Source organism: Dunckerocampus dactyliophorus, chromosome 2, assembly GCF_027744805.1.
Source record: "Dunckerocampus dactyliophorus isolate RoL2022-P2 chromosome 2, RoL_Ddac_1.1, whole genome shotgun sequence".
In the NCBI taxonomy this organism is placed as follows: Eukaryota; Metazoa; Chordata; class Actinopteri; order Syngnathiformes; family Syngnathidae; genus Dunckerocampus; species Dunckerocampus dactyliophorus.
The window spans coordinates 3678830-3706715 of record NC_072820.1 but is presented as its reverse complement, the minus strand read 5'-3'; the positions used below and the strand labels follow the sequence as shown (position 1 = coordinate 3706715).

Genomic DNA, 27886 nt, shown 5'->3' with positions numbered 1-27886 from the left:
GTCAGAGAGGCCAGACTGAGATGGTTTGGACATGTCCAGAGGAGAGATAGGGAATATATACTGTAGGTAGAAGGATGCTGAGTTTGGAACTGCCAGGCAGGAGGCCTAGAGGAAGACCAAAGAGGAGGTTTATGGATGTAGTGAAAGAGGACATGAAGGTAGTTGGTGTGAGAGAAGAGGATGCAGAAGACAAGGTTAGATCGAGGCAATTGATTCGCTGTGGCGACCCCTGAAGGGAAAAGCCGAAAGGAAAAGAAAGAGATGTTGCAAATCACTCCTGAAAATCATCCCTCAATATATTCAGGGTTTAAAATAAGGAAATGACTTAAATTAAATTATTTATTTAACAATTTAATGTATTGTATTGTTTATGCTATGACATTAAATACACTAATTTTGTTTTATGTACCAGACACATTAGGCGAATTTGCACAAAGTATCGGAATCGGGTCGGTATTGCCGATACTCGCCTAAATTTTATTCCGTAGAAATCGGTGATGTCGCACATCACTGGTGCTCCTCCCAAGCAAAAGGTGGCGGTAGTGAGCTCCCTGTCCTGTTGGCTCCCAGTTGTTCGGGCGTTGTGCTTGAGGGAGCTTCACACAGAAGAGGACAAAGAGCTGCAATGGACGGGTATATTTCGCCTTAATTGTGGACGCGCATGTCTGAATTGTGTCTTCCGAAAAATGCATTCATGACGGGAGTGAAGCTCCCACCATTTGTCTCCGTCATGTTAGCCGTTAGCTGAGCTGTAAACCGTATGCTGATACCGTACAAAGGACCTGGCGCCAGCTCGCTAGCACTAATAATGAATGTCGGTTGTCGTATTTGCAACAAAGGCATCCACTAAAGTATGATTTACTCATCGTTCTGCCGTTGTTGCAACGTCGACACCCGCTAGAACGGTGGGGGTTCCGGTAACAGTAACACTGTCCAGCAACTACAATCACGTTCGCACGCTAACCTGATAGATGCACAATTCAATTGGGAAGATTAGCAGACTGTTAACATGCTACGTCGATATTGAGAAGTAATGTCATTGTACATGTGCAGGTTGTCAATTGTCGCATCGATAACATGTTAGGAATAAGACAGACATGGCCTACATTAGTGCATTTGCAAGTTCAAGCTCGAAGAATGCTTAATTTACTAAATTATTGCTGCTGATCGTATGCTGTCTTTCCCCCACATCTCTAATTATGTTGCGACTGCTGTTGTAACTCAAATGTTTAATTGTATCTGAATTGTCATCTCTCTTCACTATCCATGCATTCTGTTCGTTGGCAGTGATGTTGCAGTTGGTGTGAAGGTAAGTTAATGTTTTACTCTCGAATGGTTTTGTACTACTACATAATAATAATAATAATGGTGGGCAGAGGGATTTTCTTTCTTTCCTTTTGACACATTACGGTGGCCGACCGCAAAGTCCAAACACAGAAACCACCCAAAAGCACAAACCCCATAAATCACATGCAAACGTGCTTGTCTTCAAGCAAACTTATTTTTATGTTCCGTTTTTATTTTCCAGAGAGGCTCAGATGAGCTCAGCATGTACGGTAGCAGCCCGAACTCCATGACTGGTAAGCAGAACCTCATTTGTAATCATTGATGGTGAACACTGAAATCATTTGCTCAGCTGACGGTAGGGGTGTCACCTGACATGATGCAGTGGGTCCACGAGAAAACTGAATTTAAAAAATTCAGGCTTTTTCATTTAACGGAGTGTGGGTGCATTTTGTGGGTGCATTTTGAAACGTTGATTGTCCCCCAGATTATTATGTAAACAATATTATTGGCAACATTATTCGAGACCAAAGGGGTATACTGCGAAACGAGTTTAGTGGGTTGGCGAGCTATGTTGAGAGTAAAGCCGGGCTTGCCTGTTCAGCGGAGGTAACTCTCTCTTAAAGCGGCTATATCACTGCGCGGGCATCCGCTCGAGAGACCGTGTGCGACTTTATCCTCCGTGCTGCGTCTGCTCCCAAATTGCAGGGGGCAGTTTATCGAAAACACGCGTCTACCACAGTACTAAACTAGAGCGAAAGAAGTTTGCCATTGTTTACTTGACTTCCAACACGGCGACACTTGCGTGTCTACTTCTTCAAGAAGAGGAATTGCCTTGTATTTATTTGCTGCTGCGACAGAAAAGGAAGAGAGAGTGGTCCACGCGCCCTCTTAATAGGAGTGCCGCAATCGCAGCTCGTCATTCTTCCCACCGCAGGGACTTGTACCCCGGCAGGGGAATGTGCTTACTAAAGGCATGCTGAACACAGCAAACGAAAATGAACAACTTGACTTAAAGCACAACTTGTTTCAGTGTTTCTTTATGCGTAAACTACTCTGTGTCAGGGGAGGCTGACTCATAACTGCCGGTATTTCTGTACTTCATCTGCAAGGATCTCCTGCTCGTCTGCCGTTTTTCTCCGCATGTCTCCGTCCGCGTAGTTTAAATTTGGAGGTGCGCGGAGCGTGAATTTTCCGCATTAAAAGGACCGCTCGAGGGGGCGTGGGTGCGAAAATGACATCATTTGTATGCCAGAAACCCAAAATGTGCATACAGACAAAAACATTCAGACCTAAAAAAAACAAAACAAAAAAGTGGCGTACGCACACATTCACGCAATTTGTGCCTCAGCTGCTGTCCAAATGTGCGTACGCCCCACTCCACCCCACGTCACGCCCTCTGCACCCCTTCAGTTCGCCATAAATGGTCAATGCAAAGTGGCTCATGAATGCGGCCTCCATATTTAACGACCCTTGATTGCATTGCGCTCGGTTCTTCGGAATCACGGTTGCTGAGAAGCCGAAGACGAAGAAGCGGAACTTCACCGAAACTGAGATGGAAATCTTAGTTGGGGAGCTGGAGGCCCGTTAAAAACAGATTTGGAAGACACATTAAGTTTATAAGACACAGAGCTAACATGTCCTTTGTGCTCCGGTCCTCGCTATTTTTTTTTTTTTTTTTTTAGACAAGCGCATTGTGCTACTACTAATCATGGCAGGCTTTGTGAGAGCTGCCGCTTTGGACAGATGAGGATCCAAAACCTTATCTTTTTGAGACTGAATGTAAAGACCCCTGAATGTGGGGGGGGGCGCAAGTCATTACACTAGCATGACTCGGTGGTGTAAACGTGGAGCTTGCCAAGGCATGCCGACAGAAATGGAGTGTTTTTGCTGCATTGAGTGGCATCAGTGTTACCACGGATGGGAAGGCTTGGTGTGTATGGCGAGGAGGACATCGCTCCAAGAGATTGCATCACAAGAATTGTTAGCGCTAGCAAACCCTGCAGTGGTACTCAAAATTAAGTGGAAAAGACGCCCCAGACCAGCTGGAGTAGACGGACAACTGTCTGTGGAGTAATGGGCGCCACAAAAACGGGAGGCAACAACCAACTGCGATTGGCGGAATTCATGGCCAACGCGTAGCAAACCCTGCACACGGGAGGCGACAAACGGCTGTGACCAGCGACCCGTTCCCATCCAGAGCGAATTACGAATCTCCCACAGTTTTGATTGGCTGTCAGATGTGGAGGGAGTTTGTGGGTAACAAAGTAGAGGGTAAAAAGCGGTGTTGAGTACTCTTGCCAGTACCGGATCCTGCTAGTGTTGAAGATAAACGTACTTAAATATCTGTAAATTTATGTAAACTTACCCGGCATGTTTACTCTGGCGCCAACAAGTTCCCGTGCAGCTGCTTTTTTTCTTTATATCTCTATATTCATTTTGTTTTTTTATTTTAAATGTCAAATAACTTCAGGAAATCTTTTTTTTTTCCCCTCCATGTTTACGCGGGAGAATGTACTGATTAGCATCCTGTCCGCTCATTGGTGGATCAATGAAAATCCCGCTGATTGGTCCTCGTCTGGGCGACAGCGATGAAAGTTGAACATTTTTCAACCTTCTAGGGTCGCGTCGCAAGCCAGCGTGTGCACGATGGCATGCACGAGCACAAACTTTCACGCGCACGAATTTTGCGCATCGCTTGGCTGGACGGTGACTCGCGATGATCGCCCTGTCGCGCAGGTTGCGTTGAAAACGAATGGAGTAGAGGCGACGTCGCTTCCCGTGTGTGGCGCCCATAAGTCACCGTGACAATGTGACATTAGATGATGTCCATTTAGCCGTGTAGAAACAAAACAGGGCATGTGGGCTAATACTTTACACATCATTTGGTTGTCTGTTCCTAGTTGTTCATCTGCTTGTTGTTGTTTCCCAGTCAGTACACATCGGTGTCCTATTGCATTGTTTTGGAGTGGACCCGTTAGCGCTCGGTAGTGGCGTGAGGCGCTGTGTCACGACGCCACAAAGATAGTTCTTGGTGTTAGCTGTTATAACAACAAGTGTCACTGTGGCTTTCTTTATGTACAGCTCACTTATGTAAATACGACATTGTTGGCCTTACTTGGAGGCTTTTTTAGGACTTTGTCGGTGTGTCCCATTATGTGCATTGTTAGCTCCCACATGCTAGCTGTTTTTCCCTCTTTAGAAAGTGCAGAAAATAGAAAGACGTGTGGTCATGTTTCACATAAGGATTGTGTATAATGGGCAAAATTCCCCCCCAAAAAGTGTACTTCCAATCCTGCACTGGGGCACTGCCACTTTCATATTACATGTACCTGTATTATCATTCACAGCAGCGCTCAATCTGATTCTGTCTGACTTCTGGTTACCCTCTTCAAGCGAGAGAGCTTCCTCTGTAAATGGAAATATCGTCACGGCTCAAACTCGCGAGATCTCGTAGCACGAGAGCTGGTGACACACCTGGCTGACCGTGTTTCAAACCACAGCAGGCTGATAAAGAAGTGCAAGTAAAATGTGTACATTGTGTGAGTTCATCAAATGCCGGCTCTTTATTATAAGGATGCACGGTTCTGCAAAAAATGTGAAGCACGATTTTCTTGCTTGGAAATCGAGATTGCCAAGATGCAGATTTACCCTGTTCACAAGTATTTTCTTAAAATAAAGTACTATAATGCCCCACTGGGATCTAATAATATTTTAAAAGCCCCTGAAATGATCAGGATAGGGCCCCTTTAACCCTCAGGGGTTCCTTTTTAATTTACTACCCTTCGAGGTCCCCAGTGGACACAATTGTCTCCTCCCAAAACTGCTATAAAAACATATTTTTGGATTTAAAAAAAAAAAAAAAAAAAAAATCAAATTCGGTCTGAGTCAAAAATGCCACATGTATTTTTTTTTAACTCTTTAAATGCCCGTTTGATTAAATAATTTTTATTTTGAAGAAAAAAACCCAAGTGATTTTTTTTCATATAATACATTTTAGCACTGTACGGGGCTAGGGATTTTTTTCTTTTTTTAAAGATCAGGCATAAATATACTTAAGATTAGTAATAAAATAGATTTTGATCCTTTTGTTTTTGTTTTTTTTGTTTGTTTTTTTGTGCAGTGTCAGTCTGAATTTAGTACCCTTTGAGGTCCTGAAAGGGCAAAAAGTCCAATTGACTTCCATTATAACTAAAATGTTTCAATGCATTACACAATCATACATTCTCTAATGTCACGGTTTCATTTTGTTGAAAAACTGCCCAATTTGTCGTATTTATGGTTAAAATTTGCCACCAGTATCTGGTTGACCTACGAACAAATTTGATTTTGTTTTTTCTTTTCATGACAAAAATCCTTGTTGGGAAAATTCATGCCGTATGCCATGCCATAATATAACCAAAATTATGAGCAACAAAATTAGCAAAAACCTACCTGAAAGGACAAAAAGTGACCCTGAGGGCCGCGGAGAGTGAAGTAAAATTTTAAAAAGTTCTTGTCATTTAGAGTAGAATCCAGATCTGCCTTTTTATTTTTATTTTTTTTCAAGGAACACATTTTGACACTTGAATTCGCTTTGTTACTTTCCTGGTACGCATTCTGTTGGATTTTGCCAGTTTCAGTTTTGAATTCAGATGTACACAATTCATGGAGAAGCTCAGACATTTCATCCAAAAAGAACTCTTGGTTACCACCCTCATTTTAAACCGTGCAAACCTTTTATCATCATGCCTCTTAATTCGATTCGCGGAATGGAAACGAGGAATCGGTACCGGAATGGCTCCAATTCAAACGATGCCTAACCCTACTAATAACACAAAGCATTATCTTTAAATATGTATCACCAGGTCTGTGAATCGAGATTGCGAGGTGTTATTTTTTTTTTTATGTTTTTTTTTTTGTGTGTGCAGCCCAACTTAAGACTGCTTTTGGTTTAAGTGCGTGTGTGTTTGTGTTTTCAGCAAACGGCAGCGACAGTAAAAAACAGCGTCTGGATGAGTCGCCTCCGTCCAGAGTTCTCCATATTAGGAAACTCCCCAGTGAAGTATCAGAGACAGAAGTCATTGCATTGGGCCTACCCTTTGGAAAAGTTACCAACATACTGATGTTGAAGGGGAAAAACCAGGTAAGCAACACAATTTCATACAGTTACTGACTGTTCCTTATGCAGTAGATCCCTGCTTTTCGCGGGGGTTACCTTCCAGGACCACCAGTAAGTGGTGGAAAAACTGCAGCTAATTGACACACCCTTTAAAAATGTGTATTTTGACTTCCCCTCCAATTCTCCTGCTAGCTTGACATTCTCCTCTAATTTTGGATCAACATTTGCCAAAAAGTGACTGTTCTAGAACCCTCCCCTTTTCTCTTCAGTTGCCATTGTTCACTCACGACACAATCTAGGTTTAATCCCTAAATATGCCTCATGCACTTACGAACACATTTCAAGTACAGTGGTGCCTTGGTTAGTGTCACTAATGCGTTCCAGAAGGTCTGACTCAAACCAACACAGACTCTAACCAAAGCAAATTTTCCCATAGAAACTAATGTAAATCCAATTAATTTGTTCCAGACACACAAAAATGTTAGCACAGAACGCATTTTTATAGACAATTATGGTTTTACATGCACAAAATATTGCAAACATACTTACAAATGACATGTGAATGGACAACCGACATCACTTTTACGAGGACATTATGCTTGGAGGGCAGAGATGTCTGTTACAGGCTTTTTAACACGCACAGTTTATACATTTGCGTTCACATTGACAAGTCCCATTTCTTTGGTAATATGAACGACCATGTAAAAAGTCAGATTTGAACAAGAAATCCGAATTGGACATCATACGTAGCCTTGATAGCCAATATTAAATAGACAAAGAAACTTTCGTGACTCAGTTAGTAATTCCATTCCGGCAGCAATAATTGCAACTTTACTTGTTTGCATATTATATTATATGATTTAAGGCTATAAAAGCCCTCACTATACACTTTTCTCGGGCAGGCATTAACATTTTCTCAAATTTCTCTCTTGTTTAAACACTCTGTTTAAACTTGGTTTGAATTTTAATGATCAATCTCTTGGACACAAGAAATTAAGTGACTCACGGATACACTTTTCTGACGTGTTTTCCTCCCGGCGCCGTTCGGCTGAAGGGTTTTTGTATCCTTGTTAAAACATATTGCTCCTGTTTTAGCATTTTACTACACCTCCGTAGTCCTCCACGAACCGAAGATTCATTTACAGTATCCCATAATGGCGCCCTAGCGATCATACAACTACGATCGCAACCAAACAGGAAACAGGCAGTGCTGCACAAAGGACATTGATTGACAATGGTCTACAGCCAATCAGAACGCAGAACACAATGAGCGGGTTCTCCCGTAGCCAATGAAGACTGTTGTGGCTCTATATTTAGCCGGCTGACGAGGTGGATGACATTTACTCTCAAATGAGTATACAACACCCTCTCCTGGTAGCCGTAGTAAATACAATAACAAACACATACAACAGAGCACCAATACATCGCTCTAATACACCAAAAGAACACAAGAGTTCATATGCTGTTAAAACAAACTATGCAGAATTGCATATCCGCGTAAGGTGAACCGCGATGTAGCGAGGGAACACTGTATTATCACGTATTTGTAAACTACTACTAACGTATGGCGAATGAGGTGTTTTAATTCGTAAAATTTGACCAAAAATGTGCAAATTTGCCAGTCCATGAATGCTGAATGGCGAATGTGCTATAGTCACGCTGTCATCACATTTTCTTACGATATGCTCATGATGTCCTGGAATTGATTTCTGATTCTCTAAACTCACATTTTCTCCAAGGCATTCCTGGAGCTCAGCACAGAGGAAGCTGCCATTACGATGGTGAACTACTACTCAGCCGTTACACCACAGGTCCGAAATGCCTCAGGCCCTCTCAGACATCATCATCTGCAAGCAATGCAGACCGAAATCAATTGTTCTTATCGTTTTTAGGTCAGGAATAGTCCCATCTTTATCCAGTACTCCAACCATAAGGAACTGAAGACCGATTCTGCTCTAAACCAGGTGTTGACTTTGTTGGGATTGAAACCGTGTTTACCTTCAGAATAACCAGGCGTAATCTCACTTTGGTTTTTATCTTCTCCCAGAGAGCCCAGGCGGTGCTGCAGGCTGTCTCGGCAGTTCAGGATGGAAGTTCTCCATCATCTGACCCCGGCATCTTGGACCTCACACCACCTCCCAGCCCCGTCCTGCGCATTATAATCGACAACATGTTCTATCCTGTCACTCTCGATGTTCTGCAGCAGGTAATTTGGCATGTTTCAGCCATGATGTTCTCAGCCGCAAAGAGAACCTCTTCGGTGAAGAATAGAGCAGTGCTTGTCTAGACTGAACATACTTTATTACAGTCAATAATGAATTGCTTTTAGACTGTGAAATACAAACTTAGTACTGCTTGAATGAGAAGGAGGAGGAGGAAATAACCACCAACTTTGTTTTAAAACAAATAAAAAGCTAGCATATACAGTTCATTCCCGCTTAATGGCGATGCAGTGTTCACAACCCCGCAAATTTGTGGAATTTCTGGTGAAGACATTGTTTTTGTTTGCGGGAACTCCTGCCCTTCTGTAAAAAAATGAGTATTTGCAGTGAATCAGCTTGACAGTGACACCCTTTCTCACACATCACAAACCAACAACCAACTGCTTATTAACCCAAATGCCTACCTCACTCACGGTACAGCCAAAATAACAGTTAACACTTGTGGAACAAAAAACTAATACAAAATATATACTAATACTACTAGTGCAACTACTAAGGCAACCCACAAGGCATGCTGGGTTGCCCATGCACAAACATCTCCAACAGGAACTTACCCGCAAATGAATTTTGTATAAAATAGTACAGTCATTCTTCATTTATGGCGGTTAATAGGTTCCAGACCCGATCGTGATAAATGAATTTTTGTGAAGTATGATTCCTTATTCATAAATAGAATATTTTCACAGAGCAGAGAAAACCTGTTTACAACTTTCTAAATATGCTATTTAACATTATTAGAGCCCACAATACATGAAATAACAACCCTATATTCCCCTTTACACTCATATTACCCAATATAGTAGGCATAATAATGGAAAATATGACATCTTAGAGGCCACACGGGGGCCTTGTGGTTAGCATGTTGGCCACACAGTCAAGAGATGTGAATGAGTGTGATCGGTTGTTTGTACATATGTGCCCTGTGATTGGCTGGTGACCAGTCCACGGTGTACCCCCCTTTCGCCCAAAGTCAGATGGGATAGGCTCCAGCATACCCCCACAACCCTAACGAAGACAAGCGGCATAGAAAATGAATGAATTAATGACATCTTAGACATAAAAAAGACATAACATGGACTCGCACGTTGACAGCGTGTGACAACCTGTGATCGCATCAACGTAACGTTACTGACACCTCGTGACCAGTGTAGAGTAAGGATAGACTGACGAGGCACTTCAATGGCTTTATTAACAAGCAGAAAACACATGCAGTGAACATTCACACAGGAGCTGCTGTAGGCCACTCTCTACACTGCTAAACTGCTGCTAGCACTCAGCTACTGTCAACTCGAGCTAGCTGATGTCACACACGCATCACTTCCCAGGCCCTGTCCAGGGAAGTTACCCAGGCGCACACAACAAGTCACGGATAGTGTATTACACTGCATACCATGTCTTTTGAATGGCTTATATTTATATTTTAGTTCATTTTGCCATTTTTATGCTTGAAAATGCTTGATTTAGGGCAAGAATATTTGCTCAAACCTTTTTATCTCCCAATAATAGGCCGTGTTCAACTACGAAAAACAGCCATCGTTTATTAATACATTTTTGAAAAGCCACGATAGAGTGAAGCTGCGAAATTCCAACCGTGATGTGGCGACCGACGGCTGTATTGTTTTGCATGTATATTAGTTTGTAAGCGTTTTATTTGGATACCCGCATAGTCATTGTGGCGCAGTTACGTTGTGTTTCCCACGTGCCAGTTGTGTGTGTTCGGTCGCACCATGAGTGAGGTAGGTGTTTGGCTTCCTGTTTTGTGTTGTGGTAAGTGTATAAATGTCAAGCTCAAGCAAAATGAACTCACTTAAATACAGTAGTGCCTAGACACAGCAGCAAAGCCCAGACATTTTTATGGGTTCTCAATTACTCCTGGTCTGATCTCGGAGTAACATCCTCAAAAAAAGGGCATCTACAGTATAGTTTGGATATCAACAAAATGCAAGTCATGGCTTCATTGACCACTCAAGGAGATCAGTATATAGATTTCATTTGATGAGACTTTACTAGTGTTTAGTCATAGATTTTCATTGCAATGCCAGCCCTAAATTGTTGGTTTTTTTATGATTGTTTCTCCCTCCCCCCAGATTTTCAGTAAATTTGGGACTGTCATGAAGATAATCACCTTCACCAAGAACAACCAGTTTCAAGCACTTCTGCAGTTCAGCGATCCCACCAACGCGCAGCAGGCTAAAGTGGTAGGATGTGATGAAAGGCTCACTAAAACACCATCCACGCTACTCCTTTTAAGGGCTGCAATTGTTTTGAAGATATTTAACGTCTACACCAGTGGTTCTCTAATGGTTTGGCTGAGAGCCACCACATCACCCCTCAATGAAAAATTGTGGGAATTTTTCAACTCAAACTTCTCATATGTCTTATATTTGAAGGGACTGTTTGCAGTGCAGCATGAGCTGCAGCACTGAGACGCAGTTTCTTTATGGCGCACACTTCTCCAGCAGATATCTGCAACTGTGTGTCGGACGGACGGTACGTTGAGTCTCCACTTGATGTCCTTCCTCCCTCACTCAAGCTTGACAGTCGTCCAGAAACATGGCATGCACCTCATGGTGGCGGAGCAAGCTAATGCGCAGAGAAGAGTGTGAGGTGCATTTACAGACACTAGGTCATTACATTATTTAAAAAAAAAAAAAAAAAGGAAAATCCCAGCCAAAGACTCGCAATCCACTGAAAATGGCTCTGTGACCCACTTTTGGGTCCCGACCCACCAGTTGAGAACCACTGGTCTAAACTACACATTTCTGGCTCCGTCATGATATGCTTGGTTTTCTTTTTTTGACTGCCCAAAACCTTGGACATTTAGCAACTGAATACTGTAAAATATCTTAACTGTTTTTTTTTTTTTTTTTCTCGGTAGGAGCTAGGGGTGCATGATAATTAAGGGAGCGATAATTATCGGGCCGATATGAGGGAATTATGACATCATACTGATAAATCTGACAAGATTGAAGATGGCTCCGATAACCAATAATTAAAAAAAAAATGCTCCAATGAGGCGAGATTACCTGTACTGTGCGGGTGAGCAAATCAAGCGCTGCTTTTTTCTCCCGCCTGTGACGTTAACAGCCTGTCGTAACTTCCCCTGAACTCACTTGTAAACAAACAGTTACTTTCCGAGGAAGACATTTCGCGTGCTAATTGTACCAAATGCTTCACGATGGGTGGGGGGAACCATCGAGCACACAATAAAACCTTATCCGCCACCTGAAACGCCAGCGGCGCGGCGTTTGTAAAGTGCAAAAGGTTTGCCAGAGACCTCCATGGCTGCTGCTCGGAGCGTGTGCCAGAATACAGTGCACCTTGCTGGGCCACAGCAGGTGGCTTCCTCTTCTCTATACTCTAGTTCTCTGATTTTCCTGATAGTGTAGTGATGCGGTAGTATTAATGTCAGGATATTTGATTAAGACAAATCAACAGGTACAGCTGGTCAAATCCTAATTTGTTCCAGTCCTTCTTACCTCCAGGTGTGCACAAACTACACTTAAATGTAACTTTGAAAAAAGTAGATATAAAAAAAGTTTTTGGTTATTGGTACCATATCGATATTGAGAGGCGCCAAGTTGTCGATATTTGTTTGGAAAAAAAAAAAAGTGCATCTCTAGTAGAAACTGTTTTTTTTACATGTAACTTTTTTTGTTTGCAAGGTTCATACAACTATAATCCTATTCACTTTTCACCTCTTCCTTCCCAGTCTCTTGATGGACAGAACATTTATAATTCTTGCTGTACTCTGAGGATCGATTTCAGTAAGCTGGTGAACCTCAATGTCAAGTACAACAACGACAAGAGTCGAGATTACACCCGACCTGACCTACCTACCGGAGATGGAGAGTCAAACAAGGATCATTCTTTGTTGGGTAAATACAACAGCATAGTGTATGTACAGTATCTGCTTTATCCCACATCACATATGGCGTAGGCATTGACACAGCAGGCTCATTCATTCCTCCCCCAGGATTAGCCTGCCCTGAACACCTTGCCAGTGGGGCGTCCAGGAAGCATCAGAGACAGGAATATTGTGTATTGAATATTCCAACAGTCTATGTATTTGAATATTTGTTGGTGTAATTGTAGATATGATTCTCTTGTAGGTACCCCATCTGGAGCGCTGGCTTCGTACTCCAGTGCGGCAGGTTATTCATCATCTCTTTCCCTCTCGCAGGGTGCAGGTACATACATTTTTGTACACAGATAAATACATAAAGCTGTATGATTATGTCTGTGTGTCAAGTATATGCACAATATTGTTATTGGTGGTGCAACAGTGCATGCACAGTGGTCTTGGTTTGAGAACGATACTGTAACCCAAGTCATAACCGTCACATGGAATCAGTCAGCTGACATCAATGGTCCCCTCTTGATTCGCTGTTGCTCCTCCGCAGCAAAGATGAAATCCCTGCAGGCGGCTCAGTTATGGCGCCTCAAGCTGCATGCAAAACTGCATTTTTCATCTTCATTATCCAAATTGTGGAAAAATTAACTCGGTGGTAAAATGCATACACATACAGTAAAAGTCCCCATTGAATGTTTAGTGGCCATTTCCATGCAAACCCTTCTAAAGGGGGAAAAAAAGTAAATTGCATTGTGTCATTGCACCTCTAATTGTTATACAGTAATCCCTCATTTATGGCAGTTATTTGGTTCCTCACCCGACCGCGATAAGTGATCATTTTAGCGAAGTAGGATTCCTTATTTGTAAATGGAATGTTTTTGTAGTTACAGCATTTTTTTAACATACTGTAATCCGAGCCTTCAAGACATGAAGTTACACCCCTATAGTCAGCTTTACACTTGTAATAGCCAATACAGTAGACATAATAAAAGAAAATAGACATTTAAAACATTAAAAATACTTGCTCGTGTGTTACTGTAAATGTCTTTTGTACAGCACGTGAAACAGATGGGCAGGAAGTGACGTCAGTTGAGTTTCTGCTTTGTGTGGGTAACAGCTGCTAAATTATTCTGTGTTTTTATTTGGACTTTTATTAGGGGTTATTGTGCCTGTTGTGAGACAGTTGAAAGCTGCAATAAAAGCCCGTTGTTCTGGGGATCGAGTCTGATTCTTGTATCACTCGCCAAAAATTACAGTAACGCTACTGACACCTAGTGACCGGTATAGAGACTACAGTTCATCATTGAACGTGTATTTAAATGCCTTATATTTGTATTTTACTTAATTTTGTCATTTTTATGCTTGAAAATGCTTCATTTAGGCAAAGAAAGTAACATTTGCTTATATATGACTGTTTGGATAAGCAATAGGCTATATTCAACCACGAAACAGGATGGAATAATAAAATATTTTTGAAAAACCGTGATAGTGAAGTTGTAAAATTCGAAATATGAATATTTCAGTGACGTTGTCTTAATTTTGCAAGAAAAACAAACCTTCCAGGCATTTTTGTCATAATTTTATAGTGGTGTTTGACATGTTGAAGAGCTTTGTGTGTTCTTGTGTTTGCATACAGGGGCCATTAGCCCTCTGAGCGCCGCTGCTGCCGCGGCTGCTGCTGCAGGACGTGTCGCTCTGTCGGGGTCCGGAGTGTCAGGAGTCCTGTTGGCATCCAACCTGAATGAAGAGGTACACTAAGCACATACTTAACTTTACTGCTGGCACTCATTTACTGTGATAATGTAACCTAGCACAGAATGTTAGTATGTATCATCTCAACAACCAATATGTTATTGTTCACTTCAACTTCAGAGAAATATGCTTTTCTTTGAACACCTGCATACATATGTTCCTAATAATGTCACATTTTCTGTACATCAACTACATGTAGCGATTTGATATACATTAGTATACTCCAACACCCCTTCCTGTTCTGTTTTCCGCATTTCACTGTCTGAGACTATTTCTTTCTACGACTTCAACCCATCTTGGCTACTGGGAGCATCTTTACAGTGGAGTGGTGCTTTTCACATTTCTGTCTCCATGTGGCAATGTGCTGTGACCACTGCCCCCTAGTGACTAATGACAGTATAAGTGGCATTTCTTGCATGTACAGTGGAACCTCTCAGGTCCAATGCAGTCTGTTCCGGTAGATGTCATAGGTTTTTTTTCTCAGGAAATATTGGCGATATGTCTTAAAACCGTAAGTAGCTGCACATTTTAATGTTGGGTTTGAACATCCAGTGTAAAAAATGTTGTGTGTTGTTGGTTTTGTGAAAGCGAATGGTAAATTCACAAAAATTACATTAGTTGCTCATGGCGGGAGCTGTGACGAGCTGCCGTGGCAGAAAAGGGGCGTTTCCCAAGTGACGTCAGCGCGGTCGACCCTCATAAGTAAACGAACATGGCGGTATACGAGACAGGATGCTTACAGTCATTATAGCGAAGATTTCAGCGATGTGTCAATAGTTTTTGAGGAGGAAGAAACATCAACCACAGACAATGAAACTAGCGTGTCTGATGCAGAGGTGTTCGATGGAGATGAAGATTGGTCAGCTTCAAACAGAATGGTAAGTGTAAATTACCTTGGAGTTGCTTATCTTTCAATTATGGTTTTAAATCGGTTCCTTCAAGAGCGTAAAGGGGCCTTTAGAGCCTTTTTTATTGTGTATTTCGTCTGACGTCGTCTTCTTTTTCCTGTGTAGCATAGCATCAGGAATAGCGTCCTAGCATCCAAAATGTGTTTATACCTTACTTTCAAGCCAAATGCTTCTTGTAAAGGCGTTCCTTCATAGCAGTCTTCAGTGATTTGGCATGAACTACTATTTTGATTAAAAATATACTGAATGAAGTCAACCAGCTACCTTGACAAGCGTTGGTTTACTCTGCTTTTGCTGAGAGGGCCGACTGTGCTGACGTTACTTGGGAAACGGCCCTTTTCTGTGACTGGAGTTCGTCAGGGCTCCTGCCATAAACAATAAATGTAACTCTTGTGAATTTACTGTTCGCTTTCACAAAACGAGCAACGTAAAAAATATTTACAAAATAGGGATGTCCGATAATATCGGCCCAATATTGCCATAAAAATGGAATATCGGTTGATATCGCTATCAGGTTTTTCCCTATAATGAAAACCGCTGTGTGTGTATGTGTATATATAATATATATATATATAGGCCTATGGGCTCCCGTACTTGCTGTCATCGAGGCATCCAGTGGCCCAAGAACTACGTCGCTGGTGTAGTGACACCTCGCAACATCACACTGGCTAGCTACTAGCTGGCTAGCGACTAGCTTCACCACGCACTTGCTCACAATGCCATTTTACATGTTATCATGAATGTACCTGTTACTACATGCTCACAGCATGGACATAAAACCATAAAATCTTGTTGGAGCTTTTTGAGGCGTTTTAATAGCGGCCTTTGTAGGCGGCACAGGTGTGTCTCATTACGTGCTTTAATCACCTGCCTCTATTTACTTGTTTTTATGTCTTTAGAAGGCACAGAAAAGAGAGAGACGTGTATTCATGTCTTGCATAAGGATTGTGGATGATAGGCAAAATTCCCCCAAATTTCCTTTTCAGAAGCAGTTATGATGCCACCTACTGTATAAAGTTGTAATGACAAGCCACACAGACAGTCCCATTAGCATGTTTGTGAGAGAGGGTGAACGGATTTTTGATACTCAAACCATGAAAATGATTTCATCTATAAATAAGGAAATACTTTGCGGAAATTGACTTATCGCACTCGGGTCTGGAACAAATTAACCGCCATAAACAAGGGATTACTGTATATTGTTATTTCACGTTCTTTGCGTAGCAGTCCTTGAGTAAGCCTTGCGAAAAAGATAGCCGTATTTTTCTTTGGTTGTTTAACTTGAGTGGCGTTGGACTTTAGAGGTTCCACCCTAGTTAGAAGAAGCCTTGTGCTCAGGTTGCGTGTGGTGTGGCCATTCTTCATAGATGAGTTGGATTGGTTTTCAGTCATCTTCAGTCCATGTAAACATCTGCGGTCCCATTAAGGTACATTATATTGACAAAAGTATTTGGCCATGTGATCAGTGAAAAGGAAAAAACAAAACGGCGTCTACTTTCAGAAGCCGTTCTCTAACATTTGAAATTTGGTGGGGGTCAGTGATAGACCAGAGAGAGAGCCTACTGGATCACCATTTGTGATGACCTAGAGGTCAAGACGAGAATGCCTTGATGATACTCAGATTAACTTTACCTTATCCCGATTCAGGGGGGAAAGGGTCTAGTCCAATTTCTGACTGATTGAGAGTGGGTCACAGACAAGACCAAAATGTATTTTTAGGATTTTGTATTTGATATTAGAGACAATATAAATGAAATAGTTTCAAATTAAACTATAACATGAAATAATAATAAAAGGCATACCTCACATTTTCAGAAAATGACATTAAAATATTTAATGTAATTAAAAATATTTATATTTTAAAATAACAAATTTTACAAATATTTCTTTCAAAATAATTACTTTAATTGCAAAACTATATATTTATATATTTTCTTGTAATTTTCCCGATAGTCTGAACTATGTTTTTTATTTTAAATGTTTATTTTCCAAATATTTGTATTTCACAAGAAAAAAATTCAACCTATCACCAAATTTCATGAAATATTTTAATATAATATACATTACAAAATTATATAAAATACTTTGATGCATTTTTATTTTAAAATGTTCAAAAATATTTCAAAATTAATATTTTTTTACTTCAAACTAATGTAATTCATTTGGTATTGTGTAATGTGCTAAATTATATTGTAATTTCATTTTTATTTTGAAATACAAATATTTAGAAAATATATTTTTGATTGGCATCTTTTTGCTTGGTATATACAAATATGAATAACTATAATTTTCTAGTATTAATATTTTTTGAAGATGACTGTCCTCTTAATATTGTGCTGTGAAATACATTTTGCGCATATAATTCTGTGTAGTTTTGTTTAAATTAAATTTTAAAAAAAAAGTAAAACTCAATTAGCATGCATTTACGTCTATAAAAGTGGCTCACACCTTAATGACCATGGGGAAAATGTGGGTCCCAGGATGAGGCCAGTTGAAAACCACTGCATTAGGGCCTAAACGGTGAGCAACAGTTGCACATAAACACAACTGTCTTGTTTACACATCGATTTGTAGCACGTGATGAAGTCCTTCTGCCCCGCAGGCAGCATGAACAAGCAGGACTGTGACCAAATACTTTTGTCTATATAGTTGAACTCGTTCACATTTAGTGCAGGAACAGCACGGCCTAACTGAAACTATGTTTAAATTCTCTTTAAACTCTCGTCTCAGGTTGCAAAATTGGAGGTCCAACCAGCATAAGCGTAGACATCTGTAAACTGATTAGTACAGGTGGTCCTCAGGTAGCAAACTAGTTCCGTTCTTAGACTGTGAAGGAAGCTGAGTTTTAGTGTAAGCCAGAAGAACAGCACACATGAAGGACATATGAAATATAGCAGAACCTCGGTTAGCGTCTACCCTGGTTAGCGTGTTTTTCGGTTAACGTTGAAAATTTACGCCACAATTTTGCCCGTTTACGTGCATTCTCCGGTTAGCGTACAATATGGCGCTCGTCTTTTTGTTTTATTAGTACACGGAGTTAGTGTTCTTAATGTATTTTTTCATCACAAAACATCCTTCCTTGTTAGCATCCGATTAGCTAGCTACAAGGCTAACAAAATGGCAACCCTAACTGGACGTTGCATCCCTCATCTATGATGTCATCAGCAGTTGACTCTCAAAAATGTTAACATAAACCGCATGTTTATATTTTTGCAATTATAGTTTTACATGCATAAAACAATACTAAATTCATGTAAACAATGAACGAAAGGACTAAATGAACATTTAAGGTTACTTTTACCGTCCCTGAAGACACAAGAGAGCGAGATCAACCACCACCACCTTCCTGTTTTCAATCATGTCTTCAATGAAAGTAAAGGTAACCTTGAATGTTCGTTTATCCTTACATTCATCATTTATATGTAATTCACATTGCAAAACTATAAAAATGTGTTGTGTTAACATTTTTGTCTTTCTAGAGTGGATTAATTGGATTTACATAATTTCTTATGGGAAAAATTGATTTGGTTAATGTCCGTTTTGGTTAGTCGGACCTTCTGGAGCGAATTAATGATGCTAACCAAGGTTCCACTGTACAGTAATGAGAGGGTGAAATGGAAGACTAATAAAAAGAGAACAACTCTTTACTTTTATCCCTGTGGTTGTCTTGCAGGCCTTTCTATCTGTCCCAGACTAGTCTTCTCCTCCCAGATCTCCTTGTAACAGCGCACAGAATCTGTGACCCTTTTCCGCGTTCAATAATCTTTATCCTTAATAATGGACAGTTGAGCAGTCGGGACCAAAAGAGCAGCCACCCTAGGTGGGCATGTCTCCTCTCTCTGAGCTTTTTATGATGTTCATTTTCACTTCCATGGTGATGGCTTTCCTTTTCTTTGGCGCACTGCTGCTCTGGAGACATAATGAAGTGTAAAAAGTTAACCAATAAGTGAAGTTACTCCTCCTCAGTGTGGCTGAGCGGGCGTGTTTTCTTCCACTGGCGTACGCTCCAACTAGTTCTTAAGCGAGTCTCATGTTTACGGACCAAAAGAACTTTTTAAAATCATTTATGGCCGCACGTTCTTGAGCACAAAACGTAACACGGAACGCCGTAAACAGAGGACCACCTGTTGATTTTATTTATATATACAGTGTATATATATTATATGTCGTTGTAATTTGTAATATTTAAAAAAATATATTAAAAAAAAAAAGTCAGGCAGCTTGCTGTCAAGTTGTAATTTGCAGATTGAGCTGTGGTGCCTTTGTGATATTTGACAAAAACAAGGTTGTTGTTTATCCTTTTGCTCTTTTGTCATAACTGTATCATCCACCAGTCAACCACCTGATACTGAATTCCAGTGACATAATGGTGACCCCCTTTTGGTTTGATCTGTATCCCACAAACCTTTCATTCATGTTTTTATTTCCTGCTATGTTCATTTCTGTGTCCTTTTCCTTCACTGGTGAGTGCATCCAGCAGAGTGTGTTTGTGGGTGGGTGGGTGTGTGTGTGCTGTGTGTGTGTGTGTGTGTGTGTGTGCGCGTGTTGGGAATCCGTCCAGCAATCATTCAGACTCGGCTGATGTTCCACTGATGCTGTTTACTGACCTCTGCTTTGGTTTTTGTCCTCCTCTCCTCCTTTTCCCCTTCCCTTGCCTCCTTTCTTTCCTCCCTTGCTCCTCCCCTGTCACCCACATTTCCTACCCCAACCCCTTATTACCCCGCATTCTTTCATGTTGTATGTTTACCCCGTTATTTAATTTGTACATTGATTTCTCTTCCCTGTTCCCGTTGTAACCTTTTGGAATCCGGTCTAACCTGACTTTTGCCATTTTTGACTCCTTCCCAAACAATCTTTGCTCCAATCCCTCATCATCATGGAAACCATCATCTCCCCCTCGTCCAATGCTGGGTGGTCCGATCTCTACCTTCGTCTCTCCTCTTCTTCCTCCTCTGCTTCTCTTCCTGTCCTCTACTCTGCGGTCTCTCTCTGTAAAGATGGTCACGCCTCAAAGTCTCTTTACCCTCTTCGGTATGTTCAATCTCTACTATTCACTCTGTTTATCTCTCTCTGTTTATCCAGTTTGCTCCACTTTTTCTTCACTGATATCGTGGACATTCTTTTTCCTTGTAACTCTCTCAATATACTGTAACTATCTTCCTCTATCATGTTGTACACTGATGATGAGTTAATATCCACTGCTGTGTCAGCATTAGAAGATGAGAGTTTGAACGAGGTGGTCTGCTGGTCATCTTATCTATTTCATGCTGAGAACAAAGACACCTAAATCGCACTGTGCACGTCACATCGTTCACATGCTTTACTGTGTGCAAATACAACACTGTAAAAACCTGAACATGAACATGAATTGGTGACCCCGACGTGATCCAGCTGATAAGAACATGCAGTGTTGGGCTCAAGCAGGACTTTTTTTTTCTTCAACCGCAAACAAAATGAATGTCAAGACAAGAAACTCCTCTTTGGCGCCCAAAACATCAACCACAAACCACGCCCCCAACCCAACAGCCGAATGGATGAGAGGCATGCCCTGTACTGTCTGCCATAATATTATATAATGAGACATGGATTTATTTTCTGGCAACACATTTGCACAAAGGAACGACCCACCCCTAAATATATGATTGATCCGAAGTAGTCTTTACGAGGCTTTCCCAAACATTTCCAGCTGAAAACCCAAACTGGAAATTCAGTTCCTCCCTGGGACTCAAACTTGCCATAATACAATATGCATTGCCATAGCGCTGGCATACAATGTACATACGTTAAGCACACAACAGATATTCATTCATACAGTGCCGTGGATCCTTGTGGATTTAAAAAAAATTATGTATGAAATAGGGATGCTCGGATCGATATCGGACTATTTCCGTAAAAAATCATATGATCGGCATATGCCAATAAAATGCGGGTCACACCAATCACAAAAGCCGATCACCTGTGGCTAGCACTATTGCATCCTGCAGTGATCCTTTCATGCAGTGTAGTCCTCCCACTTCCTTCAAAACAAAGCAATCACGTCTGCCGTGTCGAAGTTATCTGCTAACACTTGCCACAAATAATACCTGGCGGGGCTAGCACGTTAAAAGCATATGAAGAACAACAATTAATGGAGTATGGGGAGTTTTGGATGCTCCCGGTCACGGCAGGTAACGCAGCCGTGTGGGTAGCACTCGGCCGTATGTGTATGACAGTCAAACAGCTAAGCTAATAACCCAAAAAGTAATTGAATTCATCAGACGAGATGAGCAGCTTTTCTGAGTGATGGAAGACATTGGATTTGCCAAAGATAGATGATAGATATTTTATTCATCTCCAAGAGAAAGAAGGTGTCTCATCCTCTGGAAGTTTTAGAGCACGTGTCAAACTCGTACCCTGGAGGGGGATAGGGGTGGCCAAGGTGAGACCATTACTCACATAGGGGGTGGCAATAACTTGATACCTGAAATGTCTAGATGGCCAGTGAGGTGGCCGGAGAGTGACCAATGGTGGCCACGGGGGGAAATACCACTGTAGCTACGGAGGCGAATAGCCAACGTCCCACATGAAACTAACTTCACCATGGTGCACCGCGGACATGTCTGAATGGTGGCGTTGCGTTTTCTTCTTCTTGTGGGTGGCGGCAGTTGAGTGGCAACCAGGTTTGAGGCGCATTACCGCACCTACCATGTTGGAGTGTTGCCCAGATACCAACGCTATATGGCAACCGGATCGGCCCGATCTCGTGGCAGAAGCAGATATTATACGATCTTCAAAATACAGTGGATTGACAGCTTGTCCCGATACTGTAGGTTTGGGACATCCCTAGTATATATGATATGACATTTCACTTAGCAGGGGTGCAGCCAGGAATTCTGGGTCCCTTGGGGAAAAAAAAAAAAAAAAAAATCACGTCCCCGGAATCGGCAGCATAAAACCCTGATTGGAGCATCCCTAGTATGTAAACATGACTTTGTTTGTGCCATTTTCTGCTTTTAATTGCCTTAATTCTTATGTTTGTAATGTATCATATCCAGCTTGTGAGAAATGTGCTGCTCTTGAACATTGAACGCCTGCATGCGTACATTCAGTATGTACTTAATGTTGGCAGATTTTTTTATACATCAGATGCATGTAGCGATTTGATCTAAATTAGTATACCGCAACACCCCTTCCCCTTCTGTTTTCCGCGATTCACCGTCTGAGACGGTGAGAGATTACTTTCTACAATTTCAACCCATCTTTGCCACTGAGAGCGTCTTTAATAATAACTTTGATACTTTATTTATCTACAAGAGCAATTCACACCCAAGAGTAACTTAATAACGAGCGATGTAAATCTCTTTGCGATAGACAATTTGATTCAAAAGTATTAGCATTTCAAATTAAACAACTTATAAAGCAAAAAAGTTACTGTACTCGTCATGGCGTCGACGCCAACACGTCACAGACGATTTGTGTGTTTGTTCTCACCACCAGAATGGATGCGTTGATCACAACAGTCCGTAGTGTTGGCTAAAAAGACTCATTAAGTCTCTCAATATCTTTTCACTCTCACTTGTCACACTTTGAAGATGTATAAATGGAGTGCATTGACGTATGCAGTATTATTCATTCCAAGCACAGCGAGCAGTGGAACTGTACAGTTGGATCATCTTCCGCCCAGGCTCTAAACTTAAAGACTGTCAACCAGTCGCTACTTTTTGCTTTGTTTTGTTCTCTCTCAAATGACTGCTGTATTTCTGCATTCACACAAATTCTTATGCAGCTTCTTCTGCTTTAGGCCAAACTACATCTGTGCTATAAAAAAATAGCATTTTCATCTTTCGTCATGTTATGTTTTATTTTGCTTTGTTTAAAAATCCAGTTTGTAAACATGTCATGGTTGACAGTCGTAATGTAAAAATATTGTTATCCACTCAAATGGGAAGATCCTGTCCTTTCTTAACCTTTGTCTCTCTAGCACTAACTGAATTCCTTCCATCCTTCACACTTCTCCTTTTATCTTGGTCGGCTCCTCCTCTCCTGCTCTGTCTTTTCTGTCCTCATCCTCTCCTCCACCTTGTGCTCTCTCTCTCTCTCTCTGTCTGTCTCTCTCTCCCTGTCTCGGTCCGCCTCTCTGTCTCTCTCTCTCTGTCCCTCTCCCTACCTGTAGGTGTCTATGGTGACGTGCAGCGGGTGAAGATCCTGTACAACAAAAAGGACAGCGCCCTAATCCAGTTGTCAGATGGTAACCAGGCTCAGCTGGGTGAGTTTTTAGGATGCTCTGGCCAGTTTTGTTCATATACAGAAATCACTCGTGGAGTGGTTGATTGGTGCCAGGTCTGACCACGAAGTAGGATTCCTCATTTGTAAATGGAGTAGTAGTAGTAGTAGTAGTAAGAGCATAGAAGTCCTGTTTACCACCTTCTAAATACACTTTTTAACATTACTAGAGCCCTCTAAACATGGTTTAGAGTTTTATGGCACCCATATAGTAGACATAATAAAAAAGGACACAGAAATCCTGTTTACCACCTTCTAATTACACTTTTTAACATTACTCGAGCCCTCTAGACATGAAATAACACCCCTATAGTCCCTTATACACTCTATTACACAGTGTAGTAGACATAATAAAATAAGACATTTAAGACATAGAAATCCTGTTTACCACCTTCTAAATACACTTTTTCACATTACTAGAGCCCTCTAAACATGAAATAACACCCCTAAAGTCACCTTTACACCCCATTACTCAATATAGTAGACATAATAAGAGGAAAAATAAGACATAAATAAACTCGCACACATGAGTGTTGTGACAAATGTGTTCCAGACGTGTGTGTCCAGCTGTCGAACTGAAGCTTTGAGGTTTTCCAGACTCGTGTTGATACAGGACCAAGTGCGTCCCTTGTCTCAATACGGGTGTTGGCACCCTACGTGACACAGTGCACATGCACATTCATGTCATGTCGTGTTGTCATGTCGCCGCCACATGGCGAACGGTTTTTGTCATTGACTTTGAAAGGCATTTATCGCCATATGCCGATCACATGTTTTTTTTATGGAAATCGGCCGATACTAATCGGTGGCTGATCGATGGGAGCATCCCATACCTTGCACCCTATTTCTGGTAATGAGGTCATAGTGAGCCATTTTGTTTATATGATGCCCACATCAAATCATGCTTTGTTTCTCTGCAGCCATGAGCCACCTGAATGGTCAGAAAGTGTTTGGTAAAGTGATGAGAGTGACGCTGTCCAAACACCAAACTGTGGCTCTGCCCCGAGAAGGACTGGATGACCAACTCCTAACTAAAGGTAAAAGCACAATTGTCTCCTAAATAGGAAGAACATCATGCATGTTGTTCTTCACATGAGCATTTTTCTTTAGATTTTTCTGGCTCTCCACTGCATCGCTTTAAGAAACCAGGATCCAAAAACTTCCAGAACATCTTCCCCCCTTCTGCGACACTTCATCTCTCCAATATCCGGTACAAATCATATAGTTCTATATTCATTGTGTATACAGTGTTCCCTCATTTATTGCGGGGGATAGGTTCCCAAAATAGCCCGCAATAAGTGAAATCCGCAATTTTTTTTTTTTTTTCAATGACTGTGTTTTAAGACTGTAAACCCCCTCACCATACACTTTATACACTTTTGTCAGACAGGCAATAACATTTTCTCGCATTTCTCTCTTGTTTAAACACTCTCAAAAAAGTTAAAACCTTCTTTTGAATTTTAATGATCAACCAAATTGAAAGGGAAGTTTTAAAAGCATAGTTGGGATGTTTTTTTACATGAAGTTTTACATGAAGTTTACATGAAGTCTTTTTATTCAGTTTGTTTGATTTCAGAGTTTCAGTGTCCTCACTGTGTGTGTGTGTGTGTGTGTGTGTGTGTGTCCCCGTGTCTGTGTCCGTCCAGGGAGGGAATTGGAGAGGAGGACCTGCGTCTCCTGTTCTCTAACAGCGGGGGTGCGGTGAAGGCCTTTAAGTTCTTTCAGTAAGAAGCGTTGAAGAACATTGAAATCTTTCTAACTTCTTCTTCATTTCATAGTAGTAATATTGCTTTTTCACTTCCCCCCCACCGCCTCCTCCAGGGACCGTAAGATGGCCTTGATCCAGATGTCGTCAGTAGAGGAGGCCATCCAGGTGCTCATAGATCTTCACAACTACGACATGGGCGGGAATCACCATCTCAAAGTTTCCTTCTCCAAGTCCACCATCTAAAGGCGACACCCAACGCGGCAGCGCTACACTAAGCCAGGAGGTCGCTTGTCTAACCCTTTTGCTGGGGGGGAGATTTACCACACTAACGTCATTCTTCTGTGCAAACAGTCCAGTTGGAGGTTTCTTCAGTTTCTTGACGGGTAGGAGGCACTTTGCTAAGGTTCTTATGTTGTGACCCACAAAACAGCAGCTGCCCTGCTTCCTCCCGGCTGTTGCAGTTGTAAGTGGGGGGGTGCTGAGTGTGTGCATAGTGCTGTCTTGAGTAGACTCGATGCCTTCTGTCCTTGGATTTTTACTTTCTGGGCTTTGATTTTCCTGTCAGTCATACTGTTAGTGTGTTATCTTCAACCTATAAGATTTTATTTTATTTTTTTTCATTTTTTATTGGCCCAGCACAAAATGAAAACATGACCTCATGTTAAAAGGTTTACTTTGTCTCCTATAACACAACGCTGAGTTAAACAACTACTCGCAAAAAGGGATATATATATATATATATATATATATATATATATATATATATATATATATATATATATATATATAATGGGATTTCATTTGGAATTTCAGGATGAACATAAAATGCACTGAGAACGTTCACATTTCGTCTCATGACCCTGCAAATTTGCAGATTTTTGGTCCAAAAAAGATTTTTTTTTCCTCCAAAAATAGGCTGTATTTTCTGCAGAAAGCACGTGTCATTCAGCCTAAGTGGGTAATAATTTCTAAATGTGTGATGATACAGCTCAAATGTACAGCGTGCGTGTGCTACTCTTAGAAAAAGCCCACAATGTTTTTGTCTCATTGTTTTAAATGTTGAGGTTTCGCACTTTGTGCGGCGGTCCTCGAACGCGCCATCGTCGTGTGCGGGCACTGGAACAGGAAAGCAGTGGTGATGATGTAGACGCGGCGTGGAGAGACGCCTTCTCTAACCTGCTAGCCTGACGACCAGGCTAAAGGCTACACCGTGACTCCATTCCATTCATTAGTGGTGAGTGTGCGTACATTTTATACTGTAAATGTGTTTCATAAGTGTGTGAGGCATATTTTTGGCTTAAACCTGGATAGTGTTACGAGTGAACAATGGCAATTGAAAAGTGTGTCTAAAATAGACATTTTTATGGGCGTTTCAATGATAGTCACTGGTAGTCCCAGATGTCTCACACACACTCACACACACACACACACACACACACACACACACTCACACACACACACACACAAGTGCATTTTAGGTTCATCCTGAAATTGAACGCTGAGTAACGTAGCTTTTGTGCGTATTTAAGTGCACAGCACATTTTGTCCTACATTGCGTTGGTTTTTGCATGTAAACAAAAGTTGAAGAATGTCAAATATACTTCAGTTTTTTCTGTGTGGAAAAGGTTTGGACACCTCTGAGAAACAATGAAGATGAAAGCTAGAAAGCCACGTGTGATATTTACTTCAAAATCTTTTCCGACAAAAAGCAACACGTGGTAAAAGCGTTTTTTGACAACACCTGTGAGACATGTTTGGTCCAACGTACATGTGCCTTTAGTTTCTATTTGATTCCTTGTTGATTAAACAGATTGTAAATGCATAAAAACGTGCTTTTCTCAACCCCCGCTCATCGTCGAGACTGGAGTCTGCTCACCTCTCATTTCTGTGTTTTGTTGTTGGATCGTTTTGCGCTGATGCGTTGAAAGTTTTATTTTCGGGGATTGTACCGTTTTTTTTTGTTGTTTTTTTTACTTGAGCTCAGTTTGTGATAACGCTTCACATTAGCACAAATGATTTGCTTTTAACCAACAGTTGAGGTACGTTTGTGTCTTGTATGTTTTCAACTCTCCTCTGTATCTTAGCTGTCAATAAACGTATCTGCTCTTCCTCGTCACCCGACTTCGCTGTCAACTGCTTACTACTCATTTCAAAGAGGAGTTTTTAGAACAAATACAAGTATTCCCTTACAGATGCTGGTCAATGGAAAAACATGTACATTTCCTTGGATGTTGGGTAGAAAAACAAGGTGTTAAAATTGCAAGAATGTACATTTTACGCTGTTGGATCTTAAGGAGGTTCTAAGTTGAGCTTCAAAATGCAAAAAGTGAGACAAATGTTTAGCAAGTAAGCAGTGTACAAGCAAGGAAGCATGAAAATGAAATAGACGGTTCATCAGCTGATCAAAAGTTTGAGAGCAAAGCCTTTAAAAGGCAAAATGGTCTTGTGATGGCAAAGAGGGGAAAAAAAAAGCTTTCTCTCTTTGAACACGGTGGGGTCGTTGCGCTGCATAAGCAGGGCCTCTCGCAGCGCGCCATTGTTGCTGAGGTTGGACGCAGTTAAGACGGTCATTTCAAACTTCTTCAAACATCCTGAGGCTCATGGAACAAAAAAGTCAAGTGGTAGATCCACAAATAAATGAGCTGGAGGATCCCATTGGCTGTCCATCAAGACACGGGACCATCCTCAGCCCAAATGAAGGTTGTTACCGGTGCTGAGTGCAGTCCAATAACCATCAGACGCCATCTGCCAGGGAAGGCTTTTAAGAAGAAAAAAACATCTTCAAAGGCCTCGTCT

At 41.3% G+C, this 27886-nt stretch overlaps 1 protein-coding gene across 1 annotated transcript; it reads left to right on the top strand.

Annotated features, from left to right (window-relative positions):
- Positions 1-539: 539 nt before the first annotated feature.
- Positions 540-27206, top strand: ptbp2b (polypyrimidine tract binding protein 2b). The gene is made up of 17 exons (XM_054766935.1): positions 540-633; positions 1288-1309; positions 1529-1580; positions 6246-6409; positions 8125-8196; positions 8278-8349; positions 8433-8591; positions 10695-10805; positions 12320-12485; positions 12720-12797; positions 14097-14209; positions 20118-20151; positions 23273-23365; positions 24303-24419; positions 24493-24592; positions 25029-25106; positions 25204-27206. The coding sequence occupies exons 1-17, from the start codon at positions 626-628 to the stop codon at positions 25331-25333; spliced, it is 1569 nt and encodes a 522-aa protein (XP_054622910.1). The 5' UTR covers positions 540-625; the 3' UTR covers positions 25334-27206.
- The last annotated feature ends 680 nt before the right edge of the window (positions 27207-27886 follow it).